The sequence below is a fragment of the Theropithecus gelada genome, chromosome 12 (genome assembly GCF_003255815.1).
Source record: "Theropithecus gelada isolate Dixy chromosome 12, Tgel_1.0, whole genome shotgun sequence".
Taxonomy (NCBI): Eukaryota; Metazoa; Chordata; class Mammalia; order Primates; family Cercopithecidae; genus Theropithecus; species Theropithecus gelada.
Genome location: NC_037680.1, coordinates 23509922 through 23532594, shown reverse-complemented (window position 1 = coordinate 23532594; position 22673 = coordinate 23509922). Strand labels below are relative to the sequence as shown.

The window sequence follows — 22673 nt, the reverse complement described above, 5'->3', positions numbered from 1 at the left end:
ACTAAAAAGATGAGGTTCTCTCTTTTCTTCTCTCTCTCTCTCTCATGTTGAGTCATTATGGTGCAGTAGAAAGAGCAGTGGGTGAAGAGTCAGGATACATAAATCCTACATACAGCTCTTCCAGAAAGTACTTGTGCAACTTTGTATGAATCACTAACCTCACTGTACCTTAGTTGTAACATCTGTTAAATGAGGAAATTAGGCTAGAAATTTTGGACTCCACCCCACCCTGCCCTTTCTTCTAATGAAATTTTACTGGAAGCATGAAGAAAACAAAAAATACTGGACCACACTAGCTGTCATGGGATGGGAGGCTCTCGGGGGCGCTGCCTCACGATAACATACACAGGCCCAGCTTCCTGGGTCTGGGACCTGCACAGTCGCACAGGGCCCAGCACTGGTAAGAGCTGCTTGGTTGGCTCTGCAGTTGCTGTCTTGAAGTTCTTAACAATTTTTGAATGAAGGGCCCTACATTTTCATTTTACACTGGGCCCCACCAACCATGTAGCCAGTCCTGTTCATATCTCACAAAATACATGAGAAGAATAGGAGAGTATAAGCCTGGATGGGAAGTGGTGGGATCAGAGAGGCACTGCTTCAAGTATTGAATAGAAATGCCAGTTAAGTCTAAGTTTACAGGATCCTTCTTTGGGTATCTCCAGAGCAACTGAACCCCAAGTAAAGATCCAGATCTAGACTGAAAACCTTGCCTGACCAAGAAATACAGTGGTGCCAGGTGTAACTCCCCTAAACTGGTAATATTAGTATAAGGTTGGCAGCGTAGCCAGCAATTAAGCCTCTTTAACCATCAATTCTGCGCGTCGCATCGTTAGCATAGGGGAAAGTGGGGGAAAGAATAAGAACATTTTTTTTACCTTCATTATCCTCTTGGTTTAATAACTCATAATTTCTCCTATTCCTCTTACATGGAGCTTAAATTAAAACTTTTAAATTAGTTAACTTTCTTATATGAGTAACAGAAGCGATACAAGTTTGATTATAACGTATTTCTCTGCAAGAGTTGAGTGGATATATAGTGTTAATCAATTGTACAAAATCAGTTTATCAGATAATTCAATTAGTACCTAAATACTTAACAAAGAGGGAATCATACTATTATAAAGCATGTCATACTCTTCTTGGTTTTATCTGTCACATTTTTATAGGTTGGAAGAGTTTTGTCCGCCAGTCAGACATCTGTCATGGAAGTCATTATTTTTTAATTTCTTAGTTAACTTCATACATTGAGTTTTTAAAAATAAGGTGGAGAAAGATAGGTTCAGAGGAGAGAAAAATAGAAGTAGTGCTTGGCAGGTGAGACGGGAGATGATTTTCAGACTATAATCAGTGAACACCGAGAAGAGCCTGTTCACTTCCTGGCTAATGAATGCTGTGGTTTTATTAGCTTTGTTTGCGATTAGGAGCAGCTATCTTCACTTCACAGCAAGTGTTCCCACAAGAAATAACTGATATTTCAAGCTTCTTGAGTGCCTACTTCATTCATTCAACAAATATTTAATAAGCACTGTTTTGCTTGTGATGTGTCTGGGGTTTCCAGGCACCTCCAAAATATTTTCTCTTAATCTGTATGTTTGATTTCCCCATCAGAAAGCTGTGTTGTTTTGAGTTTTTAATTGAAAAGAAGACAGATAAAATTCTCTAGGCCTAGCCAGTAAAGAAAAAGCAAATTGATTAAGGTAATTAATTAATTGAAATTATGGAATTCTGGAACTTTGAGGATACCCCGGCAAGCACACCCTGGCTCATTTTACAGTTGAGGAAATTGAAATTCAAAAACATGAACTAACTGAGCCAAAATGAGGAGTCCAAGGACCCTGAGCCTTGCCTAATCATTCAGTTATTGCATAATAACTGTGACCCAGGCACTGTGCTAGGTGCTGGTGACACAAAGCTGAATAACATATGGTTCATTCCTTTATCAGCTCACAGACACGTAAGAGAAAGATTACAATGGGATGTGATCAATTCAATGATTGAGACACACAGATGACATTCAGTAAGTGAAGAAGGAAATCTATGTGAACTCAGGCTGAGATAGTCAGGAAAGCTACCTAATAATAATAATATGGGACTGATTGTGCTTCTCTCCAAAATCATGTTATGAATGTCTCATTTAGCCATACGAGGCAGAGGACTGAATTTGTAGAGTTCTTAAATTGGACAAGGGTCAGAATTTCCTGAAAGACTTGTTAAAACACAGATTGCTGGTTCCATAGGTTTGGATGGGCCCCAATAATTTGCATTTCAAGCAAGCTCCCAGATAATACGGATGCCACTGACTTTTGAAAATCACTGACTGTCCCGAGCTTTCTTAGGTTTCACGTGTCTTTACATAAAACATAAGAAAAGAGCATTGAATTGCTGGGCAAAATCACCTTACTTCATCAACTCCTGTAAAATGTAATAAACTGGTCTGTCTTTTTGGTAATATACCAATTCCAAATGTTTCGGTTAGACAGTAATGTGAAAGACAAGTGCATATTGTCTATCTTGGGAATTTTTTTAAAAGTAATGGACTCTATCATTCTGTGCCAATACACAGCAATCAAAATTGTCTGAGTGTTAGCAGTTTCTACATCTTGATATTCAAAATTCCCTAATGTAAGATCTCCTGCTGTTTAGGGAGATATTTGATACTACAGACTACTACAGATTCCCATTCCTTGTCCACTCTTCACCTCGCTCTCGTGAAGCTCTCTTACATGAGAAACTCTCACTGGCATCAGAACATGTGTTCCCTGGAGAAAGCCATGTTCAGAGCAGGGGTGGAGGGAGCAGCCAAGATGCTGTACTAATTCCCAGGAAAAGCAGAAAACTTTTCTGTTGCTCTTGACGACCTGGCTTTATCCATGCCTCTGTACCAGTTGGAGGCTCTGTGAGGCCGCCCATGTAGCTGTATAATGAGAAAAAGATCATCCTCTTCCCTCACGGTTGTTTTTAGGTATCTAGTGCCAACATGTCTTTTGGAAGCCTTCTGCAAAAATGCATACATGCAGTTTTAATGATGAAGAGCTTACATTTATTAATTAGTCAACTTTAAAAAAAGCAGCCATGAGAATCTATAGACCTCAACAAATGTCGAATACGTGCTTCCTTAAACTAACAAACTCTATACAAATGACTATGTTCAAAATAATTTTCTGTGTTTTCTTCTCATCTGAGATGTCAACAAAAAGACTGTTTTTCAAAAAGATGATAAATACAGTTACCTAGATTTGTAATTGCTTCTTCAGGTCCCTTTACCTTTCATAGTGTAGTGAGCAAAAGCCAGATTATATGATAAATACATAATTTACGTTACATACATTACATTACACTGGGGAAGCATGTGTGTGTGTATATATATGAGATGTCCTATTATACATATTTACATGTCTGTATATTGCAGAGTCACAACCATTATGTGTATATATCTCCAAATGGGTGAATCACAGAAGTAGGAAAAAAAATTAACTACTCAAGTCCTAATTTCCAAGAACACTGGCACTAGTAGGCACTCAACAAACAGTTATTAAAAAAAGGTGATGGATGGATGATTCTACTCAGTTTTTTACATATACTTGCTGCAGGTCCTCTGTACCTTCCAAGATATTTTCTTTTGAAAAAGAATTATTTATTCATTTTGATGTTTACTTAAATGGCTTAACATAATATTCAATTTTTTTCAATTTTTTATGAAAATCAAAAGCATGCAGGACACTAAACCGGTGATAATAGAGCACCTGTCTTCCAATGTGAACACAGGCTTGTTACAAATAAAGAAAATAAATACCAAAGGGAAACAGAAAATGATAAAGAATAACTACCCAGTCTATATTTCACTACCTGTAAACACTCAGCAAGGCCCACTTTTAAGTATCTTTGAGAAAGTATTCTAAAGCAACTTGATTATGGGGGCTGACTAATTTGGGGACCAATATTTCTCTTTTATTTAGAGTTCTGCTAACATTGCTTGATTTTTAAGCAATAATTTTTAAAGCCAGTCTATATTGATATTTATTGTTATCTGTCTAAAAAATCAGTATCTAACACAGACATAAAGATATTTATAAACGTGTCATTAATAAGCAATGTTAGTAAGAGTGACCAACATATTGCCAAGAGAACTGAGGCTTTCCTGACAAGAAGGGACCTGAAAATTCACCCTAACAATCAAACAATATTAAAATACACATGGTCATGAGGAAACATTTTTAATTAACATTCTTTTTTTTCTGTTTTTGAGATAGGGGTCTCACTCTGTCACTCAGGCTGGAGTGCAGTGGTGTGATCACAGCTCTCTGCAGCCTCGACCTCCCAAGCTCAAGCACTTCTGCTACCTCTGCCTCCCCAGTAGCAGGGACCACAGGCACGCACCACCATGCCTGGCTAGTTCTTTTACTTTCTATACAGACAAGATTTGTTGTCCAAGCTAGATATTCTTTTTTTTTTTTTTTTTTTGATAAAGAAAAGGTTATCTAACCTTAGGGAAGGTTGAGAGATATTTGCAAGACATTAGGGTAAATTTTAGGACTATGCAAAATCTCTGGAGAAGGTATGGGAAGAAATTACTTGAGGCTTCTTGTGAATTTTTGTTATTGTTTGATCATAAATACCATGCAAATATCCTTTGTCAGTGTGTTTTGGCAGTTCTTCCAAGGAGACCAGGGAGTGAAGAGGATTACAGAAAGAAGGAAAATGAGGTTGATTTTACACTAGAAAAATTCAGTGAAGAATTCTACAACCTTTCTGCTACTTTTCTACCTCATTCCTGTATCCAGTACACATTACTGCATAATCTTTGTAAAAACAAACATACAAACTTTCAGATACAATCAAAACTTCATTCTTCCCAACAATTCTAAGAGTAACCAAAATTGAATCCCATCATTTGTCCTAGTATTATTACTGTTAGGGTGACTGTAGTTTTAAGAGACTGAAACACAACATACCTTCAAGAAGAAAAGGAAGTTTCTTGGCTCACAGAATTTAAGGAAGGTGGTCAACAGAACCGCTGCAAGGTGCACCTCGGCCTCAGGAACGAGAAGAGCTAGAAATTAACTGTCAGAACATGCAATCTTGTCTGCTTTTTCTCTGTATGCCTGCTTTATTGTCTCTCTTCATAAATCTTCTTTTTCTAGATGGAAAATAACAATTCCTTCATTCTACATTTTATAGCTACAGTCACTTGGCAGAAAAAAAATTAAAAACTGCCTTGATGCTTTTTCTGGAACAAAGTCCTAAAATCATAAGGAAGGGATTTATTGGATTTAATTGGATCTATTGGCTACCCTGGACCAATCAACAAGTTGGCCTGGAGAAGAGAGGACTAAGAGTGGCTCACCTGAGCAACAGAGATCAATTATGGCTAGGGGAGCAGGATCACGTGGTAACACAGCAGCTCCTTGGGTACCATAAGGCTTGGCAATCGGGAAATGGAGAACCATTCCTAGGACAAGGTGAATGTTGAAGTACTGGGCAGAAAAACTGTATATTACTAGCACCTATTGCACCTCAGGGAAAAACTACATTAGATCCATGCTGATGATACCTAGTTTCTGGGAGGTTCAACTCTAGCCCACTTAAGTGACCCTAGGTATATGAGATATATAAACAACAGCATATCTATACAGCATGAAGAAATATCCAGATGGAGCAAATGGATTTAAATGATTGAGTGCCATCTTCTTCATGAAACCCTTTTTGAATACTTATCTGAGCCCTATCAAACTCTTGCAAGTATTTATGACCACTATTACACAGTTTATCAAATAATTATTCTACAGTTGCCTGAATATTAGGTCTAAGTCCCTAGCTCAGCTGCAGGTATCTCATTTTATGCTTCCTTTTACTAAAAGACCTCTACACCAAGATAAGTGTTAAGGACATAATTTATTCCGCGTTCATCCCATAAATGATCCTTGAGAGCCTACTAATTTCTAGGCAATATACTCAATGCCCAGGATACAAAGATGATCAAAGATGGATCCTTAAAGAGAGCGCATGATTTGATGTCTTTTGTCCCCATCACACTTGACATAGAAATCTAGCATGGCCAAATTTGATCTAGCAATTGAATTGCCTCTCCAAGCAACAGTAGTGTATCTAGATGCAGTTTTGTTTGCCTATCCAGAAAAATCAGAATTTTCCTCCCTTTTAAGCCAAAAGGCTATTAATGCAAATCCAATTGAATTTGCATATGATTACATTTCTGATGGAAACATTCATATGCAAATGAAAATTCATGCAAAGATAGCCAGATCATTCAAATAGTTGCTGAAATATCAAGATAAAATTAGGATATTAAATGTACATCCATCTATGTTTACTAGGTTACACTAAGGTCATCAAGTAGGACAGTATTCTCAGAAAACTTAAACCATGTCTTAACCCTTAACATAAACCACTGGCAACCCTCAAGTAGATGCGAATTCAGAAAGGAACTATTACATTACTTTCTGCTGTCATAGCACTGAAAAAGAAGTCAGTCACTGATAAAAGCAGTGAAGTTACTCAAAAGACATTCATCATGGCTTCACCATTTTGCCCCTTTTATCTTTTCTTCCTATCAAAAGTAAAAGGTAATTTTTTTTATAGATCTGATGTTATTTTGATGATCCAAAACAATGAGCAAATAGTTTATGCAAGTTGACAGTTTCTACATACTCCATAGGGCCTCAGTGATGCAAGTTAAATGACATCATCACAGTCACCACCAATAAGTATCCACTGGAAAGCATCCATGACATTGTGTGTACAGCAAGAGGAAAGTGATCTTATCTAAAGCCCATATTCTTTATTAAGTCCAGCTAATAACAGATTTAAGCAAAATTTCAAGGTATAAAATCTTAATCCATTACTGTACATTCCAAATCTATTTTTGAGGGAAATACAGTCTTGGAATAGACCGTTGTTCTTGTTAAACTTATTAGAAGTTACAGAGGAAAAAAAGAAAGGTTTGAGATCACAGCATTCAGGATTACTGGCGCTTAGTTTAGTGGTCCACAAAGTGTAATTCTCCCACTTCCTTTTATTTGGTCCCATGTATTTGTTTATAGTTTCAAGTCTTTTTAGAATTCTAGTGTTCTTTGCTTTGATGAATGTCACCTGCCATCCATCAAATTTGGAAAGTCTAAACCTGAGGGAGGGATCTTAGCATCTCCCAACTTGACAAACCAGATTCTTTCCCAAATGAATCTGAGGAATTTTATATCTTAGGTATTTCTCAAATCCAGCCACTTCCTTCATGTCCATCATCAATTCCTTAACAGTATCTTTTGCCTGGCCTAGGACAGGAACCTCCTAACTGGATTCGCAGGACCTACTTTTCTCTTCCTCCAATCCCTATCATACTATAGCCAAAGATGTCATCTAAAAATGCGAATAATCATAATTTCATCCAACCATCCTCTTTGCTTAATACTCTTCAATAGCTTCCTGCTTCTTTCATAGTAAAAACCCAAATCCTTAACAAGCTCTTACCTGCTGCATGGTCTGGCTCCCGCCTTACTCTCCACCCTTACATCGCGTGGTTCTCCTTTCACCCTCTGCACTCCAGCACTGTCCTTTTTTTTTTACATCCTGAGATGTCCCATGCTTGTTTCAGTCACCACATTGCACATGCTGCTCTTCTCCAGCTTCTACAGTTAGGTAACTTCATGCTTCTTCAGTTAAGACCTTCCTGATCTTCTAGCTGCCATCAGGCTCCTCTGTTACTTTTTTTATACCACCACATAACTTTCTTTCATAATACTTATCTGAGTTTGTAATGATGTGTTGACTTTGGAGATAGTATCAGTTGTATTATTCTCTCTCGTGACTTCCCAAAGGATGAGCCTAGATCTGTTTTTTGCTCACCAGAGCATGACATGATGTCTATCACACACTAGGCATTCAATAAATACTTGTTGAATTAATGGATGGTTCCACTTTCTATTCTCCTTATCAAAAATCCAAGTTCATAATGATGAAAGCTAAAAAAAAAAAAAAAAAAAATTGCCTGGCTTGCTTGCGCATCACCCTGCCACAGTTGCCAAGGAAAATTATTATGTCAAATACTGTAATATTGTTTATGGTAGAGAAGACAAGGTGAACAATCTAGTGGCACCAAGGTTAACTGCTTTCAAAAACTATGATAATAGGATTCCATGATTAATTGTACCAGCAAAGCACTTTTTTCATCTACTTAGAATAAAGAATAATATAACAGCTACTCTCTCCCAACTTTGTGTTATGCATAAAAATATTATTTAGGATATCTAAGTCACAACTTATTTCAGAAACACATCTAGAGGTTTCAAATATACAAAATCTTATGACACAAGTTGCTAAAATTGAGTTACAACTCTTATTCATTTCACAGGAATAGAGTCATAATTACAAAAGTTAAAGTCACATCAAAATCACACACCAGTTTCTTAATTCCCTCTGTTACTTTTTATTTTATTTCTATCAGTTGTGAGCTTAATTTTATTTTCAGCAGCTTTAAAATACTGAACTAAAGATTAAAATTATAGGGAAAGATAAAATGCCACATTCTGGTGATTTTTTTTTAACAAAGTTGCATTATTATCTGTCTAGGAATATCTTTCCGTTTTCATCTGTCTCAGATTGTGTAGTCCTGGCTGTCTGTGACATTCAGAGGGTGAAGGGTTAAAAGCTTATATTTAGCAACAGGATGTATCTGTGGTTAGGGACGTTCAGTCTAGTGGACAATGAAAAATTAAATATACCTTTCTTAAAAGAAAAGGAAATTTCAGATAGACTATTAAAATAACCTTAATTTTATATTATATTTAATGTTTATGGATCTTAGAATACAATTGTTGACATTTAAAAAAAAATTATGTAAAACATTTTAAATTTCTTTCATTCTTTGTAAGAATGTATACAGACTAATATTCCAGGAAGAAAAAAAATAAAATAAAATGTGCGTATTTAATTAAAGGAAAGTGCCCGCCCCCCCACTTCTTGCATATATTACAAGAATAAACATTCAGTCAATAACTGGTCATCTTCAACACTTCTTACAAATAAACTAGGTTTTGTAGTCTATTGCAAGTCAGTATTTCTCACTGACTAGGATGGAGATGGACTTGGGCTCCTAGGAAGGAGGCCCGGAAAAGACATTTCTTCTCCTTTTATGATTTCAGTGAAGAATGCAAATTGCACATCAGATTTTGAGGAATACTTTGCCAAAAGAAAACTGGAGGAACGCGATGGTCATGCAGTCAGCATCGAGGAGTACCTTCAGCGCAGTGACACAGCCATTATTTACCCAGAAGCCCCTGAGGAGCTGTCTCGCCTTGGCACGCCAGAGGCCAATGGGCAAGAAGAAAATGGTGAGGCTGTAAATCATTTTTAGCCACTACACTGACCTCTGCAGCTGTTACAATTACAAATGCACTACATGCCTGGGTGTTTACCTTAAAATTTGAAGAACAGCTGCAGAGGCATGGAATTTCATGAGCAAAGATTAGAACTGTAATTTTAGGGTATTGTGAAATTTTTTTGTCAGCAAATTTGTGTCATTTGTACATCCAATAAAGAACAAGAACAATTAGAGCCCATTTCTAAGAGATAAAAATATCTAAATGTATTCCTATCTTTCTGAAATATTTTACTTTTGAGGAAAAAAAAAGTTCAGACCGACCCTCCCTCACCTTTTGTTCTTCTCCACGACCGACACCTGAAACGCCCCTTTATGCTGTGAGTTCCTGAGTAATCTGTGGCTACAGGTTTCATAGGAACTGTCAGTCACCTAAAGAGAATTTCCTCATTTATCAGCTGTTTAAGTGCCCCCCCCAAAAAAAAAAGCTGAAGTAATTAATTAATTTTCGAGCGCAGTGTGAGCTGATTCCTACAAGCCTGCCCTGGGTGTGCGAGGGGACTGGTGTGCGAGGGGCCGGGCGCAATGATGGCACTCTGTGGAGCAGATTGCAGTGATTCCTGTCATACCATCCTGGGCAGTCAGCCCATTAGCTGCCATTGATTTACTGACCTTTTGGCCTGCTTCTCTCTCTCTCTGTCTCTCGGCTACAGACCTGCCACCTGGAACTCCAGATGCTTTTGCCCAACTGCTGACCTGCCCCTACTGCGACCGGGGCTACAAGCGCTTGACATCACTGAAGGAGCACATCAAGTACCGCCACGAGAAGAATGAAGAGAACTTTTCCTGCCCTCTCTGTAGCTACACGTTTGCCTACCGCACCCAGCTCGAGCGGCATATGGTGACGCACAAGCCAGGGACAGATCAGGTGGGGGGATGGTTTTAAGTGATTTCTTTCTATAATAACCCCTTAGAGAAACGATATTGCTTTGATTGGCAATCATTATTAATTTTTCATGGCATTTTGAAGATGCAGATCTTTTAATGGTAATAGCTTTAATTGAGGTCTAAATGATTTTTTGATGGTCTCTTCTAATATGATTTAATAGTCTTATGTTCACGATCGAATGAGTGTGTTAATTTCTAATTTAGAAATTTTATTTGCACTTTAACTTGACTTTAGTTTCATTTTTATGTTCCACAAAAAGTGAATGAAATTGTAGCATTTTAATTATACATTATTAAACATCTCAGCAATTTTAATTCCATTTTTCACCTCGTTTTACTTAGAAATTTTCTTTTCATATAGGATCTAAGTCATAGTAAAAGAAGTGCATATTTCTTTCATTTTTCATATAACACCTTCAATTACTTAGAGTATTTTTATAAGCTGCTACTAGTTTATGAAATCTAATTAAGTGTTTTAAGGAAAATCAAAAAGACATATATTATCTGTGTGTATATATATGTAATAAATGGGATTAGTACTAAAACATTGGATGTACATTAAAAAGATCCCTTCTTAATACACATATGTGTAGCTAAATGTTAGAATTACTCCCCCCTTTTTGCTTACTTGTCTCAAAAATAAAAACCCTGTCTTCAACAGTTAAGTATAGCTTCTTAAATCTTTAAAACAACTGAATAGGATTGATTCACAGTGTTCCTTAAATGTTACAGCAAAACTCCTCTGTCCCCCTGGGAGGATTGACTCTGCAAATTGATGTTATGATATGTTTGCGTGGACAGAAGTGGTGTGCCTTAAGTCACAATAACTGGCCCTACAGATCCGGAATCACTTAATTTGAGTCTTGACACCATGTCTGTTTTTAAAATTATTGAACATGATATTGTATTCAAAATTCTTAGTTTTTCCTTATAACCTTCATTTTCTTTGAATAAGGAAAGTGAGAATAAGCAAACACAGTCAATAATGGTGATAATACTAGATTATGGAATTTTACTATTTTAGGAGAACAGCTCATATAAATTATTCCATTTATGTCTGATTGGGCTTGTCACCTGAATACTTTTCAAAGATGAGTTATAAAAAATATTCTTGCATGGTTGCACTTATGTAACAGTTTATCTCCCCTTGCTTATATGCACAAAAACTCTAGGAAAAAAAAAAGTGCCTAGATATTTATCTAGCATAACCGCTTTAAATTTCACATGCAGAAGTGTGATTGTGTTGGCGCATTATGAATGGTAGCTTTGGTGTTGAAAAGTCCCCTCATTTGCTCATGGCATTTACAATTAGTAAATTAAAATGATTGTATCATATTAACAGTGGCACAACTAAAGTTTATAGTAGTCCTCTGAGGGCTGTGGGGGGAGACAAAGCAGCTGTTGCTGTTTGTTTATGCAACTCAGCAACATATGAGCGCTGGTCCCTCAATGGCGCTCGGCGGGCTGGGCTCTGCTTGATCTTTGAAGGTTGCTGCTGTTTGAACAAACCTCCCTGTGTCCCATGTAACACCATCTGTCTCACTAGGAATGTGGGAAGATTCAGCACACCCTAGCAGTTGTCATACCGTTTCTGTGCTGTCTTTTTGCAAAAGGCTTTTGTGTCATTGCTGCTAGAAAAAGGCTGACCTCCTACCTTGAGCATCCAGAGTGGATGACTGCATTTTTTTTTCCAGAATTCTAAGTCACACTGCTTTTTTCCCCTTGTTCAAAAAGGTCAGCTGTGTTTGATTATATCTTTGCTGCTTTTAACTTGTCTTTTCAGCAAACTTTTTTTTCCTTTTTTGTCCCTACTCCCTTGCACACTACTAAAAAGGAAAATGAAAAGTCGTTGAAGTCTTTCCTACTGGCCTGTGATAAAACTGCTCAAGCAGCTATAACCCAAGATGTTGTCTCTTACATTTGATAATGAATCAAATCTGATATGCGACACCTCAGGAAAAACTAGGCTTCTATTTGCTACTAGCACAATGAATAGGATATTTAAACATGCTCATCATGTAATGAAATATTTATAGTCAAGGTTTTTTTGTTTGTGTGTTTTTGGTTTGGGATTGGGTTTTTTTTTTCTTTTTTACATTTTAGATTGCTTCAGTATAAGATATACTTTTATGCTGATACAAAAAAATTGATAGCATTTGTTGTGTGGGGGGTGGTTTTTTTGAGACTATTCAGAATTTTCAGGAAAATATTTTTTTCTTCACAGAATTGTGACATTCTAGCAGAGAATGTTCATATTTTAGAATTTGTAGTAAACACAAAAAACAACAAATATCTTTACAGTTATACTTCCTCGTCCCCGAAGGTTCAAAGAATCATTTTGGAAAAGACACTACAGAAATAATTCTAAAACGAGTGTTGGATGCGCATGTGAAAGCACTTTTTTTTATTTGTTCCAATTTTATTACCAACATTATCGCTTTTATTGCAACTCTGAAAGACTGAGCAGATAAATAAGCATGCACTCAAACCTTTTGGCCTGTCTGAAAAATAGAGGCCTTTTAAAAATATTCATAACAAATTTTCTTTGTTCCTCCTGCACAAAACTGATGTCAGTCTTTCTCCTTTTATAGCACCAAATGCTAACCCAAGGAGCAGGTAATCGCAAGTTCAAATGCACAGAGTGCGGCAAGGCCTTCAAATATAAACACCATCTGAAAGAACACCTGCGAATTCACAGTGGTGAGTAGCAGAGGTGCTGGAGCTCACATTTGCATTTTACTTAATTAGGGGAGTTTTAAAAGATTGTTTAAAATTTACACAGTCCTATTTGTAGCTTTTTGGAACTATCCATTTATTTCATCAACTCTGTGTGCCTGATTTGTCTTCATGAGACTTAGGGTACCACCAGTAGCACTGTCTTATAAAAAGAAGCAGAATGCTTACACATCTTAAAAATTACAAATGCTTTGATTTATTACAAAATCTAGAGGCTCCTTTTTGTCCTTTTAAAACTGCTTCTCCAGAATAAATATTCTTGACCTGAGGAAAGTCAACTGGCAAATTCTGAAGGATATTAATTTTTGAGACCTCACCATGAAAAACAAGGGTGAAGAATTATGGATAAGAGCTATGTATGATAAATATTCCCTGATTCCTGAGGGGCGTGGATCACAGAGCAGAATCCTACCACTGAGATTTCCTCTTTATAACCAGTTTGATAGCTCTGCCAAGCATTTTATTATCAAATTGGATGCTATTCAAAGGACTGGTTGGATTGGTAGAATCAATGGAATCTCCACAAAGTTGATTAAGGCCATGGCTACACTTCCCTTTAAATACCGTGACATCTTTATTGTGCTATTGACCACACATTAATCTGACACTCTGTTTAAATACGAGGCTGCCGATGGCAAGACAAGATTTGGGATCTCAGCCGAAAAAGTCATAGATAGCCCTTACCTTCCGCTGTGAACATCTTGGATTATGTCCTCCCAGGGTAGATAAAGCCCAGAAACAGTTATGGTTACATAATTCTAATCTAAGTACCTAGAATGTAGAGGTACCCCATTGTGTTCCTTTCATTTGGTTTCACAGATTCTTGTCTTGGTAGACAACTGCAATTGTTACCTAATCAAGGAAATGTAACGTTAATTTTAATTATCATTTTAGGTGAAAAACCTTACGAGTGCCCAAACTGCAAGAAACGTTTCTCCCATTCTGGTTCCTACAGTTCGCACATCAGCAGCAAGAAATGTATTGGTTTAATCTCTGTAAATGGCCGAATGAGAAACAATATCAAGACGGGTTCTTCCCCTAATTCTGTTTCTTCTTCTCCTACTAATTCAGCCATTACCCAGTTAAGAAACAAGTTGGAGAATGGAAAACCACTTAGTATGTCTGAACAGACAGGCTTACTTAAAATTAAAACAGAACCACTAGACTTCAATGACTATAAAGTTCTTATGGCTACACACGGGTTTAGTGGCACTAGTCCCTTTATGAATGGTGGGCTTGGAGCCACCAGCCCTTTAGGAGTTCATCCATCTGCTCAGAGTCCAATGCAGCACTTAGGTGTAGGGATGGAAGCCCCTTTACTTGGATTTCCCACCATGAATAGTAATTTAAGTGAGGTACAAAAGGTTCTACAGATTGTGGACAATACTGTTTCCAGGCAAAAAATGGACTGCAAGGCTGAAGAAATTTCAAAGTTGAAAGGTTATCACATGAAGGATCCATGCTCTCAACCTGAGGAACAAGGAGTTACTTCTCCTAATATTCCGCCTGTCGGTCTTCCGGTAGTGAGTCATAATGGTGCCACTAAAAGTATTATTGACTATACGTTAGAAAAAGTCAATGAAGCCAAAGCTTGCCTCCAGAGCTTGACGACTGACTCAAGGAGACAGATCAGTAATATAAAGAAAGAGAAGCTACGTACTTTAATAGATTTGGTCACCGATGACAAAATGATTGAGAACCACAACATATCCACTCCATTTTCATGCCAGTTCTGTAAAGAAAGTTTTCCTGGCCCCATCCCTCTGCATCAGCATGAACGTTACCTTTGTAAGATGAATGAAGAGATCAAGGCGGTCCTGCAGCCTCATGAAAACATAGTCCCCAACAAAGCCGGAGTTTTTGTTGATAATAAAGCCCTCCTCTTGTCATCTGTACTTTCTGAGAAAGGAATGACAAGCCCCATCAACCCATACAAGGACCACATGTCTGTACTCAAAGCATACTATGCTATGAACATGGAGCCCAACTCCGATGAACTGCTGAAAATTTCCATTGCTGTGGGCCTTCCTCAGGAATTTGTGAAGGAATGGTTTGAGCAACGGAAAGTGTACCAGTACTCAAATTCCAGGTCCCCATCCCTGGAAAGAAGCTCCAAGCCGTTAGCTCCCAACAGTAACCCTCCCACAAAAGACTCTTTATTACCCAGGTCTCCCGTAAAACCTATGGACTCCATAACATCACCATCTATAGCAGAACTCCACAACAGTGTTACGAATTGTGATCCTCCTCTCAGGCTAACCAAACCTTCCCATTTTACCAATATTAAACCAGTTGAAAAATTGGACCACTCCAGGAGTAATACTCCTTCTCCCTTAAATCTTTCCTCCACATCTTCTAAAAACTCCCACAGTAGTTCATACACTCCAAACAGCTTCTCTTCTGAGGAGCTCCAGGCTGAGCCTTTAGACTTGTCATTACCAAAACAAATGAAAGAACCCAAAAGTATTATAGCCACAAAGAACAAAACAAAAGCTAGTAGCATCAGTTTAGACCATAATAGTGTTTCTTCCTCATCTGAAAACTCAGATGAGCCTCTGAACTTGACTTTTATCAAGAAGGAATTTTCAAATTCAAATAATCTGGACAACAAAAGCACTAACCCAGTGTTCGGCATGAACCCATTTAGTGCCAAACCTTTATACACAGCTCTTCCACCTCAAAGCGCATTTCCCCCTGCTACTTTCATGCCACCAGTCCAGACCAGTATTCCTGGGCTACGACCATACCCAGGACTGGATCAGATGAGCTTCCTACCACATATGGCCTACACCTACCCAACTGGAGCAGCTACTTTTGCTGATATGCAGCAAAGGAGAAAGTACCAGCGGAAACAAGGATTTCAGGTAAAGAGACAAATGCTTTTTCTGCTCTGAAGAAAAGAGATGGTAATTATACTGATTATGGGCATGTAGGAAAAAAAATCTTAGTGAAAAAAACTCAGCAGATACGGAAGAGTTTGCTTTAACATGAACCTAAAACCGTCAGTGAGCTAGAAAAATGGATGAAACAGTGAATCACTGTACTCTAAGCACATTTGCTTTAAAAACAAAAGGGATAAAGAAGAAATTAATATTTATTTTGAAATTGATTTAGATGGACTCATCTGCTTTTAGAATTACACATTGGTGACAGTATTTGGTAGGACTGACCTAGGTGCTAGAAGTTAAAGTTTATAACTGTCACGTGCTTTTAAAGATGTGCACAGGACAGGTGTGATGACTCATGCCTGTAATCCCAGCACTTTCAGAGGCCAACGAGGGTGGATCACTTGAGGTCAGGAGTTTGAGACCAATCTCGCCCACATGGTAAAACACCATCTGTCCTAAAAATATAAAAATCAGCTGGGTGTAGTGGTGGATGCCTGTAATCCTAGCTACTTGGGAGGCTGAAGCAGAAGAATGACTGGAACCCAGGAGGCTAAGGTTGTGTTGAGCAGAGATCGTGCCACAGCACTCCAGCCTGAGAGACAGAGCAAGACTCTATCTCAAATAAATAAATAAATAAATAAATGTAAAGACGTGCACAACTTGCAATAATACATATACACATTTTAATAGATACTTTTGTTTTACACAGAATGGTTTATTTTGAAGAGTATTTTTTAAAATGTCTTCCATATTTCACATGACCTCTTACCAAATCTTCAAAGTAGTTAATAATTATGCTTTATCAAATAGGAAAGCAGGTATATTTTAACATTATGCAGCATATAATCTTTGTTTGCAAAATAGGAGCATAAGTAGCCGTCCACCTCTGTAACAGCTGTTCCAGTATTCTAATTTACAGTACATCTGCCCTCTTTGTAAATGTATTTAAGCCTATTTAATCTTCTCTAATATTAATTAGTGCAAACATAGTCTAAGAAAACTGAACTGTGGGCTAGCAAATGGAAATGTATGTTATCATGCACGTTTGCACTCCTTTGGATCAAGACAAAATAAATATCAAGAAATTTAATAATTTACTGATCCACATTCATTATTGTTCAATGCTGAAGGCTGTTTTAACATAGAACATTGATAAAAAGTGTTATTAATATTCCCTATTTCAAATTAGAAAATTAAATATAAAAATATAGCTTGAGGCCTTTAGTTGGTAGACATACATTTAAATAGATTGCATAATAATAACATTTTGTACCTAAGTATAAAATTCAATTAAAATCGGGTTTCTACAGCTACAGATCATTTCTAGAGTTAAGCACACTGGAAAATACACAAATTTCAATGTTAAATTTTCATTTACAGGAATTTCTAGGTATAAAGCAAATGAAGGATTTTAGAAAAATTTGTTTCTCTCACCTTCAGAGTTGACCATTTTCTGTCCTTGAAAAACAAAGAGCTCTACCTTCCAGAGCAGAGACGTTTATATTTTTGTTGCAGTGTGAGACCTCATATATTGTTCATGGAAAAGGAAATTGTTTAACTAGATCGATTAGTAGCAGGCACTTTTGAGGTTCTCCGAATGTCGGCCTATACAAAGATGTTTGGTGTGAGCGCAAAGAGAAGTCACTGTATTGAACTGTGTGATTCTATCGCAGGGAGAATTGCTTGATGGAGCACAAGACTACATGTCAGGCCTAGATGACATGACAGACTCCGACTCCTGTCTGTCTCGCAAGAAGATCAAGAAGACAGAGAGTGGCATGTATGCATGTGACTTATGTGACAAGACATTCCAGAAAAGCAGTTCCCTTCTGCGACATAAATACGAACACACAGGTATGAGTGACTTTGCCTAGCTGATTAGAGCTTCCCGGCCTGCTGTACATTTCATAATATTTAATGAGCACACTTGTGCAACATAAGATGTAACATATGCTGATACCTTCAACAAGGAAGAAATAATGCTTTTGCCGAGCTCGGGAGGACTTTTTTGTTGCCTGTTTATTGGATCATTCATGTATTTATGAGTGTGCTTGTCTTAATATCTTTCCAGTTATTCTGTAAACCAAATTTGGAAATCATGTCAAAGGGACAGTCAGATGGCCAAGGCAATGAAATGGCTCGACACAGTCAGTTATTGAAAATATCTTCAAATTCTTAAGTTTCAAAGCTTAAGATGAACCTAGATATGTAAAAATCTAATAAGAAATTCAGACAGTAATACATTAGTTTCATCATCCAAAACACCAAGAAGGCCATAATTTAGGGGTAATTTTGTTTGGTTTTTTTTTTTAATTAGCCACATTTTGAAAGAACTAAAAGCATTAGTGTGATAAAAGAAAAGTAATAGATCAGATGAGCTACTTGAAACCACCTATATTTGGAAGACTGAAATCAAACTTTCTAAATTTTAATTAGTATATTTCCAAGTCATGCATTACTAATTAGCAGCAATTACAAAGAGTTGACAAGAAAACAACCTAATTCTTCACTATGAGTAGAGAGATAGTGGGTTAATTTTTGAAAAGAAAGATGAAGTACCATAATGTCATTTAATATTACTTCCCACAACCCAAGATCTGCAGCTCTGTGGTCGAGCTCCACTTGTGTTTCCTCCCCGGCTCCATCCCTACCTCCCTGAACAACAGGGTAGCTGAACCTCATCCCTGCGTCTAGCCCATCTCCAACTCTTCTCCACTAGAAATTTGGCATGCTCTATTAGCCCTGGATTGGGGTAAAAAAAGTGTAGGATCTCAATCAAAATATTGGCAAGAGGAAACGAAAAAAATAGGGGAGTATAGGAAAACAACTCACTCTAAACCAGGAAGCCTAGTGTCAAACATTTCAATATAGAGGAAAAAAATTAACCGAACACTTTGGGGGGAAAAGCTTTTTTGGGGAAAAGTGATGAAGAGGCACAGAAGAAAAAGAAAGAAGACAGAAAAGGGAATGTGAGCCAGGTGCAGCAGCTCACGCCTGTAATCCCAGCACTTTGAGAGACCAACGCAGGAAGACTGCTTGAGCCCAAGAGTTTGAGACCAGCCTGCACAACATAGCGACACCTTGAGTCTACAAACTATTTTTTAAAAATTAGCTGGACGTGGTGGCTCAAGCCTATAGTCCCAGTTACTTGGGAGGCTGAGGTAGGAGGATGGCTTGAGCCCAAGAGGTGGAGGCTGCAGTGAGCCGTGATTGTGCCACTGCACTCCAGCCTGAGCAACAGAGTGAGACTCTATCTCAAAAAAAAAAAAAAAAAAAAGGCGAAGGGAAAGTGAATACTTCCTGTCATATTTTGATTGCCTAGACACATGGCACTCTTTCCTGTCACTGAAAACTGTCTTTGGGAAGTACTTGTACTCATCATTGGCCATTATTCCTCACTGGGCACGTGCTGGAGGCAGCGCAAGTGACCAGCATCAGCCTGAGAGTGTGGGGAGGGTTTTGTGAAAAGAACGAGGTTGATAAATAAGAGGGCTCTTACTCCAACCAATGCAGTTTTCTTTTTCTTTAGCTGTCTGATATTCATTGTTATTATTTTAAAAGTTTAATGATACCTTAAAGACAACCCAATCTAAATCCAAACAGTTTTTATACTTGTGTTATATAATTCAGTGTTTGAAATATCAAAATTTTCTTTTAGCATAGATATTTTCTTTAGTACTAAGTGCTACTTAAGCATTTACAAAGTAAAGATATTTTCATACCTAAATTTTACTTTAATTTTAATATTTTAATCAACCTCACATATATTTTGTATTCCATTATTCAGCTACAATAGGCACATCATTGAAGGCATCTTTCCCTCTCTGATTGGTTTTATTATATGACCATATGCAAACTCTATGATTTACTACACGGTGAGTGTACAACTTTTATTTTAGTGAGGGCTATCATACACATTGACATCCAGTCAATATATTTACTTCTTATAAATTAGAGAATTTTAACTTTCATAGGTCTGTAGATAGTTGAGAAGCCCAAAACTTGACAAACACAAATATGCATAATTTATTTGAAAAATAAACTTCAGACCTGATGTGGTGACTCATGCCAGTAATCCCAGCACTTTTGGAGGCAGAGGCAGGTGGATCACCTGAGAGCAGGAGTTCGAGACCAGCCTGACCAACATGGAGAAACTAAAATACGAAAAATACAAAATTAGCTGGGTGTGGTGGCACATGCCTGTAATCCCAGCTACTCGGGAGGCTGAGGCAAGAGAATCGCTTGAACCCAGAAGGTGGAGTTTGCAGTGAGCCAAGATAACGCCACTATACTCCAACTTGGCCAACAGTGTGAGACTCTGTCTCAATAAATAAATAAATAAATAAATAAATAAATAAATAACTTTATTTTTTAAAGTAAAAATAAAATATTCTGCTCCTTCAAGATGTGAGAGCTGCTGCCTGGACACATTGCCTAGCAACAAGATGCTAATCATTCAATGGTTTCTCTAAACTTGTGATTCATTATCTTCCTGTTGGCTTTCCAACTTGTCAAGTTTCCAGCGTGTTAACTTTTTGGTCACTTGACCAAACATCTCATGACATTACTACTGTCAGTGTATTAGGTTCTATTCAAATCAAGTTCTTCATGAATTTTCTATCGATGTGATATATGTGGAAATTTAGTCCATGTTCCTATCCCAGTTGAACATGTGGGATAGTTCCTATCCCACTAGCCTTTCATTTGTTTACATTAAGCACTAGTAATATTTTGAGAATGCAGTAAGATGAAAATTTTAAGTGATAATTGTCTTGGGACTGATTGATTCTAAGGTTGGGAAATAAAATTGAATCATCATTTCATTATGCATTGATTATGAATGTGTCCTTGGTAAAGTGTGTTTGTGATATCTGTCTACAATTTTACGTATAAAATCATTTAACTTAAGAAGGAAATCATGAGCTACTTATTCTTGGGACCCAGTGCTTTTTTTTGCCTCAATTTATTTCCTAGGCAGATACCAAAGTCATCATGCTTCATTTTTCTTACCAATGGCTTGTTGCTTGCTTGCTTTTCCTGGGACCTGGGACCGGGACAGAGGAGGGAAACACTATATAGATGTTGACTTCAACAGAATTAATTGTCACAAACAAGGACTGTGAAATTAAAAACTCTGAAACTCCTGTTAGGCACTGTCAAGAACTCGTTTGTATTCTACTAAAATTTAAATCTGACCTTTATTGAGTGCTTTCTCTGTTGAGACGTCATGGTAGGTGCTTTTTAAACCCACCTTATTTAGAAAAGTAATACAAATGTTTCTACTTTTGAGTAGATAAGTCTGAGTTTTAAATAAATTTACCAGTCAATTTTGTTTCTCAGTTATATGGTAATTTTTTTCATACTACAAACCTTTCATTTATTATTAAGTTCAGTTATCATTCTAGCTGTCAGGTGAATCACAAATCTAGATAGAGAAAATATTTACCTTAAGAAAGTTTGATTCACTCAGTATCAATTTGGATGTTCTGAATCTTGGTCATGTGGAAACTTAATTCTAGGACATCTTGATTTGAATCAGGTAAACCAACAAAACAAGTTAAAAAGAGATGAATGTCCAAGTCAGTTACTATTTAAATTGAATTTATTAAATACTTACCACTGAAACTTCTGGAGATCAGTAGACTATTTAGTATAAGGTATATGTCAAAACTCTCACCTGCTCCCAGATTCTATCCTTTGTTTGATATCATAACCGAACATTTTATTTTTTCAGATTGTCAATTCATATTGCAGGATTAATATATGCCTATTATAAGCATACTGTTTCTTATCAAATGAGTTCTCTGAAAATTGAATGCCTATAATCAAGGCGTATCTCTAAGACAGACTGCAGTTTAGTGGGCATGCCCGAAGCATTGCTAACAGGCCTGGAAACCTGTAACAGAGAATGCTTGCTCTCTCTCTGGACACTGCTCTGTGTTTTGTTGCTTTGGAAAAGAAAGCCGTATCAACTGTAATGTTCATTCAAAATTATTCATACAGTCTCTCCCAGAATTCAGCTAAGTAGTTGACCTTTTTGTGTTCCTGAGCTGATGAGACGTTAGTATCCAAAAGAGGTTGTAGGACAGTTTGCCCATGCACGCTGTAGCAACTAGAGCATCAAGAAAATTTTCATCTACAATTTCTCTTCTCTCTATTCAGATTTACTACTTCCATGTACTCTGCTCCTGCTGCATGCGTCCTGCTTAGAACTTGAGAAATTATTGAACATGTATTAATGAATAAGAATAAAATGATCTAACATTACCTGAGTGCCTACTATGTGCAATGCTTGTGCTAAACGCTTTATATAAGTTGTCTTCCTTATTCTTTATGCCCAGTCTGGGAGTTAGGTCCCCAAATGATCTTCCCTTTACCTACTGATCCTGAGAGAAGTTAACATGCCTGAGAATGCACAGCCTGTCATAAACGATGGATGTGAACCCAGATAATCAGATTCATTTAACACTGCACCATCCTGCCCCTATGGATGAACTGCTGCGACTAGAAATATCTTATCCTTTCTCCTGATAGCTTCCTTTCCTTTAAGGTCCAAGTCCACACAAGAGAGACGAAATTCATAACATAATGACATGAAGTTTCCTGGGAGACAAAACCTCTTGTCTTTTTCCCAAATACACTTCTGCTTCCTCTTAAATCAACTTCCCACCACGGTGTCTTTCCAAATTGAAAAGCATGCTATCTTTGCAGACTCTTGGCACTCCATTGGGATTCTCTGTTATCCAGTTTACCTCATTCAAAACATCTTTTCC

The 22673-nt window shown here is 37.3% G+C and overlaps 1 protein-coding gene across 4 annotated transcripts in view; it reads left to right on the top strand.

Moving 5' to 3' along the window:
- The window catches only part of ZEB2 (zinc finger E-box binding homeobox 2), a 131808-nt gene that overhangs the window by 105619 nt on the left and 3516 nt on the right, over positions 1–22673 (top strand). For all 4 annotated transcript variants that reach the window (XM_025404606.1, XM_025404603.1, XM_025404605.1 and 1 more), the window contains 5 exons: positions 9153–9341; positions 10042–10256; positions 12868–12976; positions 13907–15876; positions 17574–17754. In XM_025404606.1, coding sequence (XP_025260391.1) covers positions 9153–9341; positions 10042–10256; positions 12868–12976; positions 13907–15876; positions 17574–17754 — 2664 coding nt within the window. The remainder of the gene's footprint in view (positions 1–9152; positions 9342–10041; positions 10257–12867; positions 12977–13906; positions 15877–17573; positions 17755–22673) is intronic.